Below are 22,121 nucleotides of genomic sequence, written 5' to 3'. Positions count from 1 at the left end.
TTGTATGTACGATTGTGAAAATTGTTTATTTCCGGTATCTCGGTATCTCGATTAGTATCTCAGTGACGAAATCGGATCAGTGGCGCTGGATACTGTCGCGGTCGGGGGACGGGGGTCGGGGGATGTGGCGCGCTTTATAAGCGCTCCAGCTGTTTACAGCGATGCGAAGGCGTTAATAGGCGCGCGGAAGTCATACGAGTAACAGCGTGGCATATAAGCAACATGAGACAATCGATCAGCGTCGTGTTTGCACTTCTGTGCGTCTTGTGTTATTCTGCGTCTTGTCTCGCCGTCAAGTTCACGGATTGTGGTGAGTACATATATATATATATATATATATATATATATATATATATATATATATGCGTATTTTGAGAAATTTTACACGCAATATTCTCAGGAGGTGAGCGCTGTATATTTTATCGATCATCCTAATTTTCGTGCCTTAAAACTTTAATAGGAAAATTGATTACAATGTCTAAATTCACGCCATACGAAATTAAAATTATTATTATTATGGATATTAATGACAATTGCAGTGCTTTAAGAATATTGTATTTTCAGACAATTGTTTATAGCACATTTAGAATTTTTAAATCTTGATAGGAACGTTAAAATGATTGTAATGAAGAAAGAGAGGGACATTAATGCGAAATTAGATACTATATGTTAATTAACGTTATTTATATACTGATTATAATCAGTATTAATGACAATTGATTGTGAGAAAGAGCGTTATATTTTTCGAGAATTTTATCATGTTTATCGTATTATCGTCTAAAATCAGAAATTTTGTAATACGTCTTGAAGGAAATAAAGATCGATATGAACAAAAAGAGCAAGTCGAAGGTCTATATTTACATTACAGTTATTATTTTTAAAAATGATAACTAAAGTAAATGGATTACTTTGATTATCATTTTTATCTTTTCTTTGTTTGCCTTTCCAAAGCCTCTCTAGGTGCATGTTTGTTTGAATGCAAATAGAGTACCTGTAAGTGAAACTGATAGATCTAATTTCAATGAGTTCAGATTTCAATGAACAGATAGATGCGCATGTAAATACTAAAACAATAAGTATATATGTGAATTATTGTTATAGCTCTTTTTGATAACATAAAAACGCATATATTGTCATAAATGCGTCTAATCGTTAATTTATTGTAGTATTGTATCCGTAGGGGAAATTAAGTTCCTCCCTTCTAAAGCGATAAACGAAATAATTATTTCGCAGCGATCGCGGGATTTAATGTTTTTGGAAAAAGACAGAAAAAAAAAATATTTTTTTATTGTTATAATTTCTACAGATTTTCTGTAGAATAGTATTATATCATTTTTTTAAAAGTGCATCGCATTTTGTCTTGTCTCCAATTGTAAAACTATCTCTTCGATTATATTATCTAATCACAATGTGCGTATGTCCCGGTCAAAATGAAGAATACCGATGTATATAACGCATATATGTCAATTATCAAAAAAAAAAAATTATATATAACTATTGTGACTCATGCACGCATGTTACACTTTTTATGCGAATACTGATTTATTGTTTGAGATAAGAATGAAATAATGAACAATGACAAAGTCCGATGCTCATCAAAAGCAAAGACTCATCAGCATAGGAATCATTTATCAAGGAAATTTCTTATTTAAGGAAACTTTTCACTGAAAATTATAATCGGTTTCCTGAAATAAATTCATATATACATAAAATTAGATGAGATTTTATTGCAAAGAAGAATACAGGCTTTCTCTATGTTTTTCATTTTTATATTTAATATATATATATGTATTATTTTTTAATATATTTAAAATATTTTTATTTATATATAATATTTGTGACAAATTTAACACATATCTGTGATATATTTATTACATATGTAGATTATTTACTATACATATTTAAAATGAGATATAATTTATATTTATCTTTTTTTCCATTCTATTTCAGGTTCAACATTAGGCAAGTTTACAGAAGTATCGGTCTCGGGATGTCAAGCGTTGGATGATAAATGTATTTTGGTGCGCGGCACTAACGCGTCAATATCTTTTAAGTTCACACCGAGTAAGTACTTGATGAAAATCATGTTTGAAAACTCAAAAAATGTTAATAAATTTACATATATATTTATATATAATAAATTTACACACACACAACATGCACACACACATTATATATATATGTATATACACACACATATAATTTTGCATTATCTACTCATAGCGACTATTCGTGCATTTTTTTTGTAGACAAGGACATCCCGCAAGTTAATGTACGTGTATATGGCATACTGATGCTTGATATACCAATACCTTTTCCTTTTGATAAACCTGATGTATGCAAGGATCCTAACGATGGAGTCAATTGTCCTTTGCACAAGGATCAAGAGTATAATTACACAACCTCATTATTTGTGCAGAAAAAATTCCCTTCGGTAATTGGCCTTTAAAATCTACATTTATTTTTTTATTCGTACATTTGCTTTTTCTTTTTTTATTTTGGATTTAATTTTGAACTTAATCTAATTTAGATTTGATTGATATATTTAAGTTAAATGTAATATATTTTTTTTGAGAGGTGTTAATAAATTTTATTTTAATAAATTAAAAAATTTGGAATTTTTAAAAATTTGTAATATTAAAAGTTTTATAATATAATAAATCAAATAAAATTTTTTTTAATAATTAAATAACAAAATGTTATATCTTTTATTTGTTCTTCAGGTGAACGTGCAAATTAAGTGGGAGCTCGTGGACGAGGATGACAAGAATATAGTATGCATTGAGTTTCCTGCCAAAGTTAAGTAATTCAAAAAACTTATAATTTCAAATTAAAAAATTGAAGAAGTTATTTTACTAAAAATGAGTTTGTGCCAATTTCAAAATAAAAAATACTTTGATATAAAATATTGTTTAAATTTAAATATTATGTGTTAAAATATATCTGTAAAGAAAATAAATGATAACAAAATGAAAAGGACTTAAAAAAATATTATTTATATAAATACATGTATGTATTTTACAAATGTCAATTTTTTAACAATAATTACAAACCGTTGGATTACTATAAATAAAAATTTAAATATTACTCTGACATATTAACCTTTGGATATCTGTTTTATTAAATATTTTGTTTATCAAGTTTTTATTAGAGATATTTTCTATTATATCTCAAATTTATAAACTATATGATAATTTTCTTGATTTTTGTTTTCTCACTACAGCTATATTAAATTATGACATCAGAAAAACTAATTTTTTTAAAATTTATTTTACACAAGAAAGATTCACATTAAATTCTCGTTTTTGTATGTCATAATACAATATAATCACAATGAAAGATCACAAGAGACTTTAAATAACTAAAGCAAAATATTGAAGGTTAAGATAATAATTTACTGATTAATCTAATAAACTCGGTGAGAGTCTCGTCGAGTTAGATATTAATTATCACAATCAAAATACTGCAAATATTGGTGTTCAGGTTAGGTTTAGCTTCAAGTTTTACTCTTTTTTAGCTGCATCATACATACACTTGTTTCGTTTAAAAGAATAGGGAAGAAAAATCGTTTGCACAAAATGCAACTAAAATAAAAATTAAATTTTGTAATTTTAACTCAATATCAATCTTGGTAACTTTGTTCTCCTATTCCTTTTTTTTTTTTTTTTTTTTAATCTCAGTTCTAAATTATTATCAACTATTAGTCATATCTTCAATCTTGTCTTGTTGATTATCCAGATCAATTTGATGAATCGTTCGTTTGCTACATTGACTTTCCAAATTTTGTTGACTATTTTTCAACATCTTTTCAGCTTTATAGATAGGTTCGTACTCTCTTAGTTGTATTATAAAGCCCTCATTTGGGCTTATACAAGATCTTCGCTGCTGCACTAGCATGTATGCTTGCCTACAATAAACATTGGAAGAATTTATTGCTATTGCAATTTCACAAAAGTGAAAACAAAAGAGTAATTCATAAAATAAGTTTTGTACATTCTATTGGACGAAAAGTAAAATGAGCTAGATTTCTACATTTTTCAATTATAAAATTTTTATATTCGAAATTTTGGACAATTTTAGATCGAATGATATAATATATAAGTAATAAAAAAATGACTTACTCTTGTGAAAGCTCATATGTTTCCATAATGTATGCTAAAACCAACGCGGCGGATCTCGATATGCCAGCATTTCCGTGAACTAAAACTCGTCCATTTAAACTCAAACTTTCGTCAATGAACACTTTTACCTTCTTAAAATGTTGAATAATATTTTCCGTCATCGTATCGGCAATGTCCAAGACTAGATATCTTTAAGAGAATATTAATTAAATCAATTAAATAGATCTTAATAACATAGTAAAAATATGAAGAAAGATAATATAATAAAATCAGAAAATAATATAAGATTATGTATTAAGATATTAATAAAATTAATATTCGAGAATAAATATATATATATATATATATATATATATATATATATATATATAATCAGGCCTTTTGTCAACAAGTTTTTAATTTTTCTAATTTTCTTTTGTCTTAAATGATTTTATTCATAACTCTATGGTAGTTAAGAAATATTACATACTTGAACCTATGGGGAAAGTTAGGCCTTATAAAATTTGCCTCAATAGCTTGTCTGATGCAAATTATATGTGTTATTCCATGGTCTAATAAAGTTTGTAAATTTGAACGACTAGCAGCACTATATGGGCCAAGAAATACACCAGGTACCACCTCCTGTATGTGATACAATAAATTGAGTTTTACTAATCATATATAATTCTCTTTTCTCTCCCTTTTTTTTGCAAAAATAAGAGAAATGAGAAACTTAACTATCCGTTAATCAAAATGTTATTAACTATCTGGTTTTTTATAAACTTTGTAAAGCTATAAAACTCATAAAGTGTTTTTGCAAATACTTTGTCATACAAATTTATATTTGTATGACATTTTTTTTATCAATATAATTAGCAATTCATGTTAGTAAAATTTGATCTTTGTTCGAGAAATATATTGTTATTGTGTTAAATTATTACCTGCATATGCCTTCTCATTGTATATGTCCATTTTTCAGGTCTACTTAATTCAAGGATATTAGGCACCTCTATATAGTCTTCAGATTTGATTTTGTTGCTTTCCTACAATATTAATATTATTATTTATATTATTCATTAAATATGTTTTAATAAAAATTAAGAGAAATGAATAAAGCTAAATTTTTGTCAGTTTTGACTTTTGATCAGCTGTTTATATGTCAAATTGTTAGTAGTAAGCGTAACATTTTTTTTGACAATTGTCATAATTTAGCGTTGAATAATATTTCTATATCTATTTTTTTTTTAAACTTTTGATATACTTTTTAATACATATATTTGGCGAGCAATTTATATTTTAAATTAGCATCTTGTCAGCAAATAGCATGGAGTATATATGACTCAACCTTGTTTTACTTCATCAGTCTTTTGTATATTCAGTGGATCGACAAGAGGGACCATGGAGACTTCTCGTATTTTTAGAACTTTAGATTTCGACTATGATGCTTCGTGAATTGAATCTAATCATCAGGTGGTTCAGAGATAGAAAAAGATGTATTCGAGCGATCTTTATCTAATCTAACCTTCCCTTCGTTGCATCCGTTGCATCCGTGCACATATAAAGAATTCTATTTTTTTACTTTTTTCACATTGGTAACCCTGAATCGCGAATGTCGCTCTTTAGTCGCACGAGATCTCCAAGGTCAATAATTCGTCGTCCCTGTCAATTTTTCCAAATAACAAGATATCTGGATATGTAACCTCGTTGTGGGGGAGGATACCGTTGTCGTTGCCGTCCATCGACAGCGTTGCCAGATAATTTTTCATGCACACACGATGACCGAAATATTTGCAAGTGAAAACGAACTTAGAAACGTATTCGCGAGTATTGTGACCGCGATCACGTTTTTTTCACTATGTCTATTTATAAATATGCAAAAGATGCTCTTGTCAAATTCACTTGTTAGACTCAAGTGACCTCTGGTCAAAATTTTTAGCAGCACTGACTATTGACATCGATAGATGTCGCCACGTATCAAAAATATGTGTTTTTGCCAGTTGTCAAAAACATATGATTCCGCTAGCTGTCAAATACATATGCCTCGTCGCATTAATTTCCAAGAAATTAACTTTATAATAATAATAATATTAAAGATCGATCTTTAACATTATAATTATTATAATTACAATCTTAGACTGTAATAATATAAAGAATTTTATAATTATTTAATAACTATATAATTATTTTATATTTATTTATTTAAATTGTTAATTATTAATATGTTCCGAAGAAGATATTTTTCTGAAATCAAACATTGCAATTATTATATTGCAATTATTATATATATATTTAGAGATTTCAATAGTTTACTTAAAATTATTAAAGTTATTAAATATCTCTAATAATTTGATGTTTTTGGAACTTAGATACTTAAGATAAAAAATAATTTTTTTTATTATATTGTTTATATTATATTATATAGTTATTATATATTTTCTTTATAATTTGAAATTTCTGTCTTCAGAATGGAGCGTTAGTATAGTTAACAATGGTGATTAATGTTTCTTTTTTGCACGATATTTCAATGTACACGTGGATCTCGCGACTTGCTAAGAAAACGGCGATAAATCATGTGTAAAACTGACATTAACGAGGTGAAAATGTTCTAAAACATTTCAGTGCAAAATATTATTAAAGAAGTATTATATAGCTCTTTTTTATATATAATTGATACATTAAAAATATTGTCATATGGTTCGATATCTGGCGGTGTATTATATCCCGCAATCATTTTCTGGGTCAACAGAAAAGCATTTTTATATCCAAATTTTTTTTTTGAATTTTTAAAATTAACATATTTTTTCATAAATATAATTAAAAATCTCGTAAAAAAAGAGAACTCTATCATTATCTATCGTTTGCCTCTTCATTGTCAGCTTTTTGTGACAAAATTGCTTAACTTTTCAAAGAAATATCTTTCATCAAATCGATGATTATTTTTCTTACACAATCATGCAAACAATATCGTTAATTATATATACATTATGATTAAACACGTTACATATCGCACTGCCAAACATAGGTGAACAAAAAAAAATAAACGACTTGCAAAGCGCTCAACAGGACATGTAATAACAGAGTCTTATCTTTTCGCGTATCGGGGGAAAAATTTTCAAGTCTAGGAAATGTATATGCAGAGCGCTTTCGGACATATTAGGTATCGGGGGAGGGAGAGAGTAAGTATGTAATTTAGTTACGAACTATTTAATGCGTTTTACGACGGCTTCTGGTTGCGGTAACCGTTAGTTTTCTTCCGGGATACGGTAATACGATCTTATTTCGATCGACGATGTGCCACGCTTTCGCGATGAAAGTCCGCATATATATATATATATATATGTCCGCACATATGTGTATCCAGCTTGTGTAGATTCAGTTTATGCATTTCTCGTAACGCGTTTCGCGCCGATGAGGCTTATAGAAAATGCGAGAGTGATCACTTCCGTAGAAATTATGATATATATTCCGCAGTGCATTCGATTATGTATTTTCGAATTGCACTTTCATTTTTAATTAGATTTTGCATTATTTATTTAAAAACCAAAAGTGACTTCGTGATTTGGATAGAAAACATATACACGTATATAGTTTGCTGGAAATATATAGAATTTAATTACAAAACTCAAAATCTATTACAAAATTATATTTCAAAATATAATTCATATATATATATATATATATATATATATATATATATATATATATAAAATTCAAATAAGAATTTATAGAATGTATTAAATTTTTTAAATTCATTTTCTTGATATTTTTATGTTGACTGAAATAGGTCAGGTTTTCATTTGACTGGCTCTCGTATTTTTTATTGTAGAACATGGATAAATTGCATGGTACGGTAACATTTCTTTGCAGAGTGAATAGCGCTGGCAATAAATCGTTGTCATTTGCGCAGCGCAATTCGAAGTTGTTGCGAGTGAAGGGTATTGGATAGCACCACCCATTTCATCACATGGAGAACCATATTATCTCGTGCGTATAAGAAGCATCAGTTCCATATTTGTCGCTCTCAAAGTCATTGCTAGGCATTCTGAAGTAAATTAATGGCATTTATAATCATAAGCATTAAACTCCATCTTAGATTGTTTTTGTAATTCGTGACAAAGCAAATTAATAATTAATTATAGATATTTCTGATAGTATTATTTTTATTTTAAATTATAATTTATTTTAAATTATGTACCATTAATTATGCAAAATAAAATTGAATTTTTTATAGAATATATTTTTTTTATCTACTTAATGATTTTCTCAACATAAGATGCTATCAACAATTTTATACATGGAGTTACAATTATAATTGTATAAATGAAAAAAATTCTTATATGATTAAAAATCTTTTTCCTGTCTCAAATTATAGATTATTTGATACAAGTTCAAATCGCTTATTTTTTAATTGTTAAGGTATTCTGTTGTTTAATTAATGGAAAGCTGGATAAAAATATATATATTTAAGGCAAAGATGTATTGCTCTCATTATCTGAAAATGGACTAACAAGCATCTCTGGCTTACACGCTTTTATTATAATTTATGACTATTATAGTTATCACAAAAATATGATTAAAAAAATTTTTTGAAAAATTAGTACTTAATAATATATGGATAAAAATATCGCTTTCTATACATTTTAATAATATAAAATTATATAAATACATTTTAATAATATAAATTATATAAATAATATATAATATATTTAAATTATAAAAATCTGATAATTCTGTATTTTCTGATAAAAATTTTGCAATCTCGTGATCAGTTAGAGTTTTACTGTCTCCCCCACGTCGATAGGTCAGGTCAGTTTCCAGCACGTCGAACACATCGAAGCACATTGCTCCAGATTCGTGTCCAAGGATGGCAATTGCGCCACAATTCCCGGCGGCTACACGGATTCCCATATCTGCGAGGAACGCGAGCAAACGACAACGTCGCTCTCGCCTAGAAAGTAAAACTTCTACGCCGTCCTCGGGGGGGAGCTACCGCCCCCGGGCCTAGTTTTAATCATTTAATTTGCGAAAATATGGCAGCTTGAAACGGGAGAAATGAATAGAGAATCGACAGATTAGAATCAATTTTTAATGATAGACTTCCATCATTTTTGCATTTTATTTTTTTTTGAAATTTCTTCTGCCATTTGTACACAGAAAGCTAAATATTTTTGCTAGTAAATTGTCTTGGTGATTGTATTGCACATACATAATTTTATCATGTAACTAATTTTTAATCCAATCAATTTCGACATGTGTTTGTTGAAAACCAAATCAACATTTAAGAATAATTATATTAATTCAATAATTTAATAAATAATTTTTATTTAAAAAGATAATGAACTTGTGTCAATGACTTGTAATGACACAATACTTAATTTTAAATATTTAGGAAGATATATATGTTTTCTCTACGTGTCATGTATACATATAAAATAAAAGTCAAAAAAAAAAAAAAAGAAACTTGATATCTTGAGTAAATAAAATTCTTTTAATGATCATCTCGCCTTTGAATGGGAATGTGGAGCACTTGACTTCACATGGCGAATATAAAAAACGATCGTCGTCGACATTGCTCGTCGTGTTTGATAAAAACGAGGCATCACAGATCTGCATTCCAGTCGATCGTAAAGATTGTGGATTCAGCGCACCTGGCAATTTTTTTAACGATTATCGCTTCTTCTCTCTGTCTTTCATAAAAAATATTAGAACACTACGACATCACGAATGTTATTAATTATATTATTAATTAATTTTTTTATTAAAGGAAATTTTAAGAACATTTACACGTACAACATTTACATACATTTACAGCTGATCTTAGGAACATTTACATACATTTTCTCTATCCTATAAATTTGAATCATATGCGATATGAATTCAACTAAGAGAAAGCTCAATCTTAATAAATTGAATCCTTACATATCGCGATTTTTTTTAAATGAAAGTTCTTTACATAAATCAACTTATGTAACTTATGTATAAAGAATCTCACTTGTTTAAATGATTTTCTCATCGGCACTTATCCGCGAACACTTTCGCGCGTTTTGATACGCGATCCGCGTTTCCCTACTGTGCGAAATCGTTTCTCAGCGCGATGGAACAATCAGATTGTCATGAACACAATGCAACGTGTTTCGTAAGTGCCATAAATGAAGCCATTTAATAACAAGCGAGATTTGAATATCAATGCATCGAGATTGTGTCCGCGATAGAAATCATAAAACGAGCGATGATCTTTTTCATCATCGCTTTATTTGATTCTTGGTTTTCACGGTCAGATGCACATAAATCATGACTCGCCACCGATGGATGATTCACTTGCGATGATTCGCGCGTTTATTAACCGCTAATTGCAACACATTTACTTTATTTAGAGTTTACGTCTTGCGAGTCGCGATTCGGATTGCGTTTTTGCGATTGTGTCTCGATCCAGTGCGCAAAAAGGATATTGAACGAACATAGATAATTACGATAGTTGAGTCATTTCGACATCTCGATGTATGAGGGATTTTTTTTATAATTTAGCAATATTTTGTGAAAGCAGAGATCTCAACAACATTGCTGATAATTATTTATCGTAGAATCTTTACAATCTTATCATTGTAGAGTTACTATACGTATTTAGAATATTGGAAAGAACTTGCCTTTTTGTTTAAAAAAAAACTAAGAAAATTTATATAAAAAGAATGTGTGAAAAGATAATGATGTTCGAAATGTGACAATCGTTATTCTAAAATATTTCTTTCTTTTTAAATTATTCTGAAATTATTAAATTAAATTTATTTAAAGTATTCTTTTATTCTAATATTCTCTTATAATGTATTATTTCAAACATAATTTTATTTTTGAATAAAAAGAAAAATTGAAGCAAAAAATTAATATATGAAATAGCCGCGTAACAGTTCGCGATCCGATTAACGAATTATGTATTACATGCAGAAGCTGCTTTGTTCACGTGCCGGAGATCGGTTTATTGATTGCAGCGGTTGTATGCATTACAGCAATGTGCTTTTCGCTGGGGAAAACGTATCCGGACTGCGGTGTGGTGATGTGTATAAGTTAAGAGTTTAATCTGTAATTTTGATTTTTTTTATATCTAGAAATCGTTTATGTATAAATAAATACATTTATACACGCACATAATCTCAAAGTTTAGGTGATCTCAAACATACACGACATATATTTATTTATATCGTTACATTTTATCATTTTTATCATTGTTCTTTTATTAATATTTTTTTTTTTTACATTGGCATGTATGCGCATGAATTAAATTTCGTTGATTAATGAACAGTGCTCCTGCTCTCTCTTTTTTCTTGTAATTTATACATTTTTAATTATATAGAATTCTTTAAAGCACACAGGTAAAAAAAATTTTTTAAAGCATCGCATACGTAAAAAATCTCCCTCAGGTATCACATTGCGCGATATAACGCGAGCATTAATATTTCTCGCGCGCTCTGCACTAACGAGTACACCACGTTCATCTCCCTCACCCTTTTATTTTCTTTCTCATTCTCTCTCTTTATCTATGAATCAAACAACATGAGCGCGTGGCGTTACAAAATAATTGGAATCGTTAAACTTTCCAGATTTTGCAACGTACTCCGCGTTCAACATCGTATAGGGTATTAACATCCGTGGTGGGACAGGGGTTGTTCTCCGAGCAAAAATACACTCGCGGGAGAGAAATATCACGGATTTGTTGCGCAAATTATTATTCTTACACCGCGTCGTTCTTACACTGTCTCGATAATTGCTAATCAGTTTGAAAAAGCGCGACCGATGACGGAGAAACACGAGGGCGTTTAATTCCATCCGTTCGGAAACGACGATATCGTAAATCGTAACTATGCTTTTACGGAGGGAAAGAGAGGGGAGAAAAAGAGAGAGAAAGAGACAGATGTACTCTCTGATGTGACCCAGAAGTAAATGCGTTCATGGCTATAACTACCTTTAGTGTTAGTTGCGAAATTAGAGCCGTTCGTTAAATGTGCGTTTATTAGACCCGAGGGTGAATGATACACGAAGGGAAAATTTGCTAGAACAATTAAATATTGAAAGATTGATAACAATTATACAAAATATACGAATTTTATAATGTGAGATTAAAAAAATTTTTTGTACAAAAAAAAGAAAAAAAATGCTGCTTATATATATTATATAAATATAATATAAATTAATCAGTCATTGGTTCTCACTACTATTTATTTTGTTGGCAATGTTATTAATAAATTTTTTTTATTAAATTTGCCTAAACGCAAGCAGAGAAAAAATTTTATTTATGAATTTGTTTATTATTTTCTAAAAATTTCTTAGAATTTGTAAGAAGTTCTTACATTAAAAAGGCTATCTTATATGTAATATTATATATTATCTAATTAGTCCACACGGTAATAATAACAGTTCTATTATATTAGCGAAATGTGCACCGCCTTCTTTGAATAATAGCGATTTCAACACGAGCCTAGTGAAACGAATGACTAGAACAGAGGAAAAAGATCGCACGGTTTTCCTCGCACAAAGAGTTAAACATCGGAAAAAACGCAGATTGCAAAATTAATCTACACGTATAATAAAATAAAATAGAATTATATTGTAAATTAATGAAACTAGAGAGGCGAGAAATTGAAGAAATGTGGATTTTGCTATTATGAAATTATAAATCGATAAACGATATCGATATGTTACACTCTCTGTATGTACGCCGTAAATTAATTAGAAATATATAAATTAGAAAATCGCATTGCAAAAAAAAAAAAAGAAATTTATGTATAGAAATGTCGAAATGACGCGTACTTATGGGCTGCTATTGTAAAGATTCTCGTTCCTTTTATTCTTCCTCGTTCTTTTTTCCAAATATGTACGTACATCGAATGCATATTTTGTTCGATTGCAAAATTGACGCAGGATTGGGACTGTAAAAATTTATTGTTTCTGCCCAATTTGTCCTAATTAACAGCAAACTTCTTAAACACTATTACGCTATCGCGAGAAATCATTTGAGAAAGGTAGATGATGACCGTATTTTCTATTTCAGGGAGTTATAATGCGATTGCGTTATTACACGCTTATTATCTTTCTTATTTGATAAAATTACAGCGCGTGATAGCGAGATATAGACGATTGTTTTATATACAGAGTGTATGACCCTTTTACGCAAGCTGTAAAAACGCTCCGGCGTTTTCTTTCTCATGCCACATTTTCCTTGATTGTCTGTTACATCCTAATCAGAGCCGCTCCATCAACTTGTACACTCCATACATAAGCCGGATACTTTACGACTTACATACCGCGTTAGTAATTGCAATATGATCCAACGTATTGTGATCAATACATCACGATTGCAATCCGTAAATCTAAAGTGATGGATTGACAATGCTATTAAGACGATTGTGATGCGGCATCGAAACTTGTATGATTTATTCGCGCAATAAATCTTTTATATAGCAATCTGTATATTTTGAAATAGAAACCTGTTTTTCTCGAATACACCTTTCTATTTTTTTAATAAAACTTGTTTTAATTTCAAAATATTTGAGAAAATTACAAAATGTAATAAAATCACGTGTGGCGCGTATTATTCAATATTATTTTTGCATTAGCTTTAGAATTTTAAATCAGTTTAGAAGCTTTAAAATTTTAATCGAGTTTTATCACAAATTACAAATTAAGATTAAGATTAATATTTTATGCATTTCTTTTTTATTTAATTATTTCATGCAATTTTATTTTTTATGTAATTTAATCTTTTGACTTTACATATGTGTACTTTCCCCATAGAGAATATTAAAATTTTGCAAATTGTTGATAAATCCTAAAGCGATCTAGAGTCATGATTTAATCCGCATTCTTCGACACGAGCAACAATCTGCTTTTTCTAACAAACTAGGTTAACGATATACGGATTTTCATCCACAGAATCTATAGTCCTCCTTCGAGGGTCCATAGTCCTGCGGTATCCTCAAGGGTGTTCGCTCGGTACCAAAAATTATTCGATTGATCATCGTTGATTGGTGGTCCTGAATTCCCGATAAGGGATCCGAAAGGGTCAATCGCGCTACTAGTGAAAGGGGTCCGCATCTGAAGCGGTGCAATGGTCTCGTGCCTCCCCCCGGCCTCATCCCTGAGGCTCCCTGGGCCTGGGCAGGGCTTTGCTATAAAAGCATACTGCGTAGCTCCTCAAACACGTAGTATTCTCCCGCGTAGCGAGCAAAGAAAAACTGTCATCACACACACCATGAAGTTCTTCGTAAGTTTCTCCTCGCGCAAGTATAACGCAGAAAGTAAAAGTTTGCCCGTTGCGGACCCGTCGCGGAATAATTCATTTGCGATTGTTCCCCGATGATTCTCTGTTACGCGAATGGTTGCACAAGCCTTGCATATCTATCCTTATGCAGTATTTGCCCTTTATGTAATATAATTCAAAGTGTAATTTGCATCTTTTTTTTTTATCGTACGATTCGTAATAAATAATTAATTTTTGTTTCTACACAACAAATTCAAAAATAAAAAATAAGAAAAAGATATTAATTTAGTTTAATATATGATTTATAATTTAATATGATACTGATAATTAATTATATATTTTTACATACATTTTTTAGTTTATATTACTTATTATTATTATTTTATTAAATTGCAATATATTATTGTATTTTGCAGATTGTTTTGTTTGCCGTTGTAGCGGCCGCCAGCGCCGGAATTATCGGCGGATATCATGAACCAGTAAGTTTTTTAATAAATACTATTTTTTTACATATTTTATAATAAATATTATTTCTTTGTTATGCACTTTTCTTTGTATGCTTTATATATAAAATATGATGTACATGCATAATATAACATTAATATCATTTTATTGTAACACAATATAAATCCTCTGTAGACATTACTATCGCTTCTCTGAATTTAATCATCGTGATTAATCAAAAACTGGAATTTAATGAAGTTATTCTCATTATTCTCTTTCATCTAATTACCATTAATTTTTTAACCAAACCTCGACGATTCTGTCATTTTAAACAGTTCAACATTTTTCGTTATTCGAGTGAGATTCGAACGATTCGTGCTTCAACAAGATAAATGTATAATCTCTAAATTTTCTTAATCAATCATCTTGAAGGGAAACGCTTGTAGGTTTTTAAACTTTTAGAAATATCATTTTATCTTGAAAAAGATTATTAATCTCTCAGTTCGCAGATTAATCTTACAAAAGAAATTTGTTGCCATAGTTATCAATCAAGCATGACTGATGTTTAACAACATTTATCTTCTATCTTGACATTCATTTTTGATATTCTACATTCTCGAAAAAACTCCAGAGATTTTTCCTACATATTCCTATCGATAAATCGAAACATGTAATGATAAAGTGTTATCTATTCTTCATCTGTCATTCTTTTCTCCCGTCAGTGTCTTTGCATTAAACATCATTCTTATCGCTGTTATCGCAAGTTTCTCTCGATATGTGTGCGTGTAACTCCTCATTTTTTTTAAAATTCCATCGCTAATCGCCATACGGAGTGGCTCCGCCATTTATTCTCGCTTCCGGCGACCGAGTAGCTTTGGACGTACTCGGCGGCGAAAGTAACTTCACGTAACACCCGGCTGTGTTAATCAGTGATCGATTCCGATCGTATTAGTGAATGTTTGACGAACTCAGATCGCGCAACCCTGGGTGGCTCCTGTGGTGCACGCTGCTCCAGTGGTGCACGCCGCCCCGGTGGTGCACGCGCCCCTTCCTTGGGCTGCGCCCGCACCGGGATACCTCAAGGTCGCCGCTCCTGTATCGTACGCCAAGGTAATGGTGGTGAAGAGATTATAATCGAAATCGATTCTATATTGAATCACACGGTAGACACGTGCCTAATCGTTTCCGCTGAACTTGACAGAATGAATTAGAACAACAAAGATGTACAATTTATTCCAGAAGATGATGATAATGGTGAAAAATATTGGCAAAATTAAGAAACAAGAGTAATGATAATAACAGAGAAGTATATATTGCTAAAGTATTCAAAATAACATATTTTATTTAATTGTGTTAGTTATTAAAATACTATATAATCATATATAAATAATAAATAAATTAATAAACGTAAACAAGAGTATGAAAAATAAAAAAAAATATTTGCTAAGAAAGACCAGTTTTAATCATTTGTTTGCTCATTTTTAAATAATAATTTTTTAGGAAAGACGATAAATTAATAATAATGTAAAGCTCATAATTAATGTTAAGCTAAAAATTTAATATAATTATCAAAATTGAAATCCGATATGACAATTGTAATATTAATGAGACATATTATTAATATTTTATACAGCTTGATATTACAGTTGATGGCAATCTGGACTAGTAATTATAGATTTCGGAGAATGACATGCAACGGGAAATGAGTAAATACCGTAATTTTGTGTGTGTCGTATCACCAAAAGCAGCGCCTTCTCTTCCGTTTAACGACTGATCGATTTCTAATGTTAGGTTTGTAAGTTCTGATCGGTAGTTGCGTGTCTTTTTTGCTTAGAATTGCAGTTAAACCGGCAACGAAATATACGTGTTCGCGATCTACGTTAGCTAATTGGATTTCCTATTTAATTGGAGACCTATAAAGAGACTGTGACGAAATCTCGGCTCAATTGCATCAAAATGATCGATGCAATTCGTTTATGTAACATTTGTTCCGCCTTCAAACCCCGTTACATAGTTAATGATACGCATCCTAAATTATCTTTGTTCTGTTCGTTTTCATAATAGATATTCAGATATCTTGTAGTAATATTAAGTTTCATTGGAAAAGTGAAATTTTTTTCCTTAAAATTTTCAATATTTTTGCAATTAATTTTTATTATATTTAATTTCGATTCTACATTATGTTATTATTTTTTTATTTTATATTATATTAAATCAATTACATACAGCTTTGTTCAAAATTGTGCAAAGTTGTTTATTTTTATACAAGAAACTTTTCAAAATTGAATTTATTGCTAATAATCAATTCTAATAATAAAATATATAAATATTTTTATGATAAATAAATATAATAAATAATAATAATAAACTGTTATGTGTCAATTTTGATATTATTTAGTCGGTTTTAATTGATCGCTATATCGCTTTGTTAATTATCAGTAAAACAATGCGCTTTCAAATAGACTTTTCATGAGAAGATTTATCATATTTTGTTCAACAAAATCGATTTAAGCACAAATAAATTTATTTTCTAATATTCATACACATTAATATATATAATATACGCTTTTTGAATTTGTTTTACGTTAGATGTTTTGAATTGTTCACAAAGCTGCGTTTAGAAAGTATAATTAATAATTCTTCTCGTATTATTATAATATTAATATCTTTTATTATTGTTTACTACAGCAGGTTCATCACGTGCTCAACATCCCCCAGCATACCCCCATTCCGCCCCCGCATCCGCAGCCTTTGAACATCAAGGCACAGAGCCACGTTACTAGAATACATTACGACGCTCCGCACATCCCGCATCCGCATCTCGTCGGCGTCGAGCATTACGTGGCCGCTCCGGAGCCCGCCATCTCCGTCGTCAAGGCTGGTCATCACAGCTGGGCCTAAAATTTTTACACGATGCACAATGCCCGTCTAATCCGTCGATCCAGAGCGGTTCATATCGAATCTCAGTAATCATTCCGAGGCCTAATATCACAGTAAACAATGTCATCGATGACGTAAAAATATGATCTTTAAATATTCTCTTCCCCCTCATCTCTTTTCCAGTTATTTCAATTTAAATAAATAGAAGCAACGGCCAAGGATCATATCGTATTATCAAAATCAGAATTCTTGGAGCGATGAGGAGAGATGAAAAATGTGGATCGCTCGAGGATCGCAGATCAAGGCAGCTAAACTCGAAAAAGAAAAACATATTCGACTTGATTTAACCTTAGAGCTACATATGACACGTTTCACACAAACACGTGGACAACCGCGACTTTTTCCACTCCTTTTTCTATTTCTGTTTCAACACCGAAAAATTTCTCGTGCGGCAATTGCGATAGTGAAGAAGACATCAGCAAAGAGAGCGTTTCCTCTTCCATCTGCTTTCTGTTCAATTCTTTTTTTTTTCATTCGCAGCAACACTTTAATTTATTTTCTAATAAAGGTTGACTTACATGTCTCTTGTGATAAACCAGGAATTTGCACTGTTGTTTTTTATTCCATCACTCAATATATATTCTATCCTTTTATTTTATTTATTTAGTTATCCTATTTTTTTTTTTTTTTCATTTTTCTTTCTTTCTTTCTTTCTGTCGAAGCGATTACGATTGCGATTGTTTGATTGCAGCAAACAAATTGCATAGTTTTACGTAAAAAACATATTATGCAATATATTTAATAGATATGCATGCCATATCGTTTTACAATTTTACCTTTCAAGTTTTTCTTGGACGAGTTACATTCACAAAGTCTCCTAGATCAGTCATGTGTAACAAAACATACATGTTTACAAGTTAATCGCGTTTAAATGTTTGTGAAAGTTTGCGTGTGTCGTGTATGTAAACTGGGTTATCTTGTATATAAATAAAATTAATGTTTAACTGAAGAATAAGCAACAAAAATTTATCAATAGCAAAGCAAATTCATTGTGTCGACAGATCAAATATGATATAATTGTAATATATATTATACATTTGTGACACGCTACTTATTAAAATATATATATTAAATTAATATTATGTATTTTTTATATATATTCTTTATATATGCTATAGCAAATATAAAAAATTAACAATCACGTTAGGAAGATGTCAATTTAATACTCACGTATATGTCAGTAGTAAAAGCCTGTCTTTGAAGAAACATACGTAACATTTTTTTGCTCCGCGAGATTTTAATATTGTATTCAATGTTTATTATTAAATAAATTAATAATTAATTAGAATGAAAATAATTTTAGATAGAACTGAAAGAAAACATGAAAAGAAAACTCAGTTAAACTAAATAGCAGTTAAATTAAATATTATTGATGCAATCGACTTGTAATAAAGCTGACGGCGCTTCTGCAAGTGTGTCTCATTAATATATATTTTATAATAGAATATATATACATATATAATATTATATATACAATTTGACGCGCGTAAAATGTAATACATAATATATAAAATAAGAAAGAAATGAATTGTGATTAGAATCAGATCTGAAAATTATTTTATAATTTATAATTAATTTATAATTTATAATTAATTTAAAAATAAATGTGAGCACACAAAGAAACGAGTTTATTTTATTCAGCGCATATTAATTTTTTCACACTTCTTGCATAACGCTGTAATTTTCTAAAGTATAAAAATCAACAATTTTACAACTCGTTCAATATAATATTATCGATTTAATCATCGCGATTAAGCGACGCAATTTAACACGTTGTGTTCTTTTATTCAAATGGCATATGTTATTCAAATATTTACATAATTGCATTTTCACTCACGTTTACCGATTATTTTATGACGACAGTGCGTCTCTTCAATGGTACATGTCTCGCTAATCTTCGGCGTCTACGAAGGATATCGTCGTGATATTGGTATTATTGGAAGCGTGACGAGGCGTGACGTTGTGGTTGGGCAAGCGTCCAACAAAGAGGGAACTTGAGAGGGTGTCGGTCGCGTGATTAGTGAAAGGGGTCCGTGTGACGTGCAAAGCCGTGCCCCCGCTTGATATCCTGAGAGTGGGTCTGGACTTGGGCAGGGACCTGCTATAAAAGCATACCGCGTCGACCCTCGAACACATAGTGTTTGCTCGCATAACCCGCAAGAAAAACCAAACGCCCGTCATCATGAAATTCTTCGTAAGTTCTCCCTTCGCACGTGACAGCTTCGCTCATCGATCTTGCGCTTTTTTTTGCATGCAAAATTGTAAACGTTTATAGAGAGATGTTGAAACTGTATCTTTTATTATCTGGAAAATTTAATTTCTTCCGACGTATTTTCAATTTGAAATTTTTGTGATACTTCTGATATTAATTATTACATTTTATTGTACCTTTCTTTGTATATCCTTTTTAATTCGTTTGTTTAAATAAGTAATTTTAAAGGTTCTTGAAATAGTAATTTGAAAAAGGAGCAATAAAAAGAGTAAATGATGAATATTTCTTTATATGTTATATTATTTATTTATTTTTTAATTACACTATTGTAAATGTGCAATCTTTATTTGTTGAAAGCAGTACTAAAATTGTGAATTGCATTAATTTATGTTTTCTTATTGCAGGTTGTTCTGTTCGCCATTGTGGCAGTTGCTAGCGCTGGATTAATAGCTGTGAGTATTTTAAAATGAGCATCTTCAAAAATTCGATCTTGATAAAATTATTTTGCCATCTTATTATATGTAAACTTAATGATATCTCTTTTCTATCAAATTTCAAGTTAAGCTTGTTAACAAAAGTTTTACGTAATATGTATGTCGCAAAATAATAAATTTAAACCAGAAATTAGAAATTAATTATATAGCATCAAAATAAGTAGCAAAAATATTATGAGATTATTAGACAAAAAATAATAGTTGTGATCTTGATATTTATTTATTTAATTTAATTCAATTACTTTAGCCTTTGATTTTCTACTTATTTCTACTTAATTCAGTTATAGATCCCGCGTTATGAAATCCCGTCGCAATTGCATAAAATTGATCACGACCGTTTGTGCAACTTCCGCCTCAAGATTCCTGTTGCAGTTGCTCAAGCATTCTAAACTCCCTCGCGTTCACTTCGTAATTTCGCGATCGAGGAAAATTTCTTGGAGAAACTATCTTATTTTATCGAGATTGTGTTACGTAAACTTTCTAGGCATTCGTACAATTCGAGTTTCTTTACGTAATTTTAAATATAAAATATTTTATTATTAAAATATCTAATTTTTTTTCCCCCTTTCTCAGCATCATGCGCCAGAGGTAATCCACGTCTCCGGCCAGCTCGCTATCCCAGGCCCCAAAGCTTCCCCGCTTCTTCTCCACGGTAACGACCACGCCACCCGCATCCACTACGACGCCCCGCATATAGGGCATCCGCACTTGGTGGGCATCGAACATTACAACGGGGCGCCGCATTACGAGCCCAGCGTCATCAACGTGGCTCTTAAACACGGCCTGCATTAGATCCCCGCATCTAAATCAGCAGACCCGTTGGTCCGGAGTGGTCCACGCCGAACGCGTCATCCTGAGGCTGATATGAGGCAGCGAATCAACGAATTCATCATTTAATTGGTGAATGAACGTGATATTGAGTAATCTCTTGCCAAAGTGGAGCATTCCCTGTTCCTTTTTATCGGCAAAGATTCTTCGCGTCGAGAGATCTCTCGCTGAGGATTGAAGATTTTCTCGGTTCGAGGGTCGAGAATCACGCGGAGGAGGAGAACACTCGAATTGGCAGATTGATGGAATTCAAACTGTCTCAGGATAGCCGCACGTCTTGGATCACTCCCGGAGGACCGTCCCCAAAAAGACCAGGCAGTCATATTTGAAAAAGCTCCCCGCCCTCTCCCCTTTCATTCATCCCTTCGTTCTACCTTGACGCTACATATGACACGCATATGAACAATCAGACCCTTCCGTGTTGCCATTTATCCATCTCATTCTATCAAAAATGATGAAAAATTCTGTGCGGCACATATTGAAGAAGAAATAACAGAGCGGCCATCTCTTTCTGTACCTATTACATTTGTCTACGGCAGCGCAATACTTTTATTTATTTTGTAATAAAAGTTGATTTTTACGTCTTGTAAAATGAGATGTCTATTTTATTTTGTTTTCACCCGCTCCGATATTCCGCTTTTAGTTATAACAAAAAACAATATAAAATTTTTTAATTTGATCAAATATAATTAGATTAGATAAGAAAAAGAGATAATTAAAAAAAATCTAAATTGCAGTTAAATAGAATCTGAGTTAAAGATAATATTACTTTAAATTAAGTAAGACAAGAACGAATTCGCGCGCAATTCATTTGCAGAAATGTGAGGAATTCATTAGAAACCACGAATGATGCA

The 22,121-nt window shown here is 30.7% G+C and overlaps 4 protein-coding genes across 4 annotated transcripts; 3 read left to right on the top strand and 1 right to left on the bottom strand.

The window, feature by feature from the left end:
• The first annotated feature begins 144 nt into the window (after positions 1–144).
• Positions 145–3,031, top strand: LOC126857031 (NPC intracellular cholesterol transporter 2 homolog a-like). Its single transcript, XM_050606107.1, has 4 exons — positions 145–310; positions 1,951–2,064; positions 2,250–2,434; positions 2,724–3,031. Exons 1-4 carry the CDS (start codon positions 223–225, stop codon positions 2,805–2,807), a joined length of 471 nt encoding a protein of 156 aa, XP_050462064.1. The 5' UTR covers positions 145–222; the 3' UTR covers positions 2,808–3,031.
• A 605-nt stretch (positions 3,032–3,636) lies between these two features.
• On the bottom strand, positions 3,637–6,007 carry LOC126857025 (serine/threonine/tyrosine-interacting protein-like). Its single transcript, XM_050606102.1, has 5 exons — positions 5,801–6,007; positions 5,042–5,143; positions 4,591–4,742; positions 4,122–4,310; positions 3,637–3,907 (listed from the first exon to the last, which is right to left on the bottom strand). The coding sequence occupies exons 1-5, from the start codon at positions 5,864–5,866 to the stop codon at positions 3,694–3,696; spliced, it is 723 nt and encodes a 240-aa protein (XP_050462059.1). The 5' UTR covers positions 5,867–6,007; the 3' UTR covers positions 3,637–3,693.
• Positions 6,008–14,274: 8,267 nt separating this feature from the next.
• Positions 14,275–18,275, top strand: LOC126857036 (A-kinase anchor protein 14-like). The gene is made up of 4 exons (XM_050606116.1): positions 14,275–14,352; positions 14,766–14,828; positions 15,766–15,903; positions 17,482–18,275. The coding sequence occupies exons 1-4, from the start codon at positions 14,341–14,343 to the stop codon at positions 17,692–17,694; spliced, it is 426 nt and encodes a 141-aa protein (XP_050462073.1). The 5' UTR covers positions 14,275–14,340; the 3' UTR covers positions 17,695–18,275.
• Positions 18,276–19,816: 1,541 nt separating this feature from the next.
• On the top strand, positions 19,817–21,859 carry LOC126857034 (uncharacterized). The gene is made up of 3 exons (XM_050606114.1): positions 19,817–19,927; positions 20,350–20,397; positions 21,013–21,859. Exons 1-3 carry the CDS (start codon positions 19,916–19,918, stop codon positions 21,229–21,231), a joined length of 279 nt encoding a protein of 92 aa, XP_050462071.1. The 5' UTR covers positions 19,817–19,915; the 3' UTR covers positions 21,232–21,859.
• The last annotated feature ends 262 nt before the right edge of the window (positions 21,860–22,121 follow it).

Source organism: Cataglyphis hispanica, chromosome 20 (assembly GCF_021464435.1).
Source record: "Cataglyphis hispanica isolate Lineage 1 chromosome 20, ULB_Chis1_1.0, whole genome shotgun sequence".
Lineage (NCBI taxonomy): Eukaryota > Metazoa > Arthropoda > Insecta > Hymenoptera > Formicidae > Cataglyphis > Cataglyphis hispanica.
The sequence above is the reverse complement of the archived record's forward strand: the minus strand, read 5'-3'. Positions and strand labels throughout refer to the sequence as shown.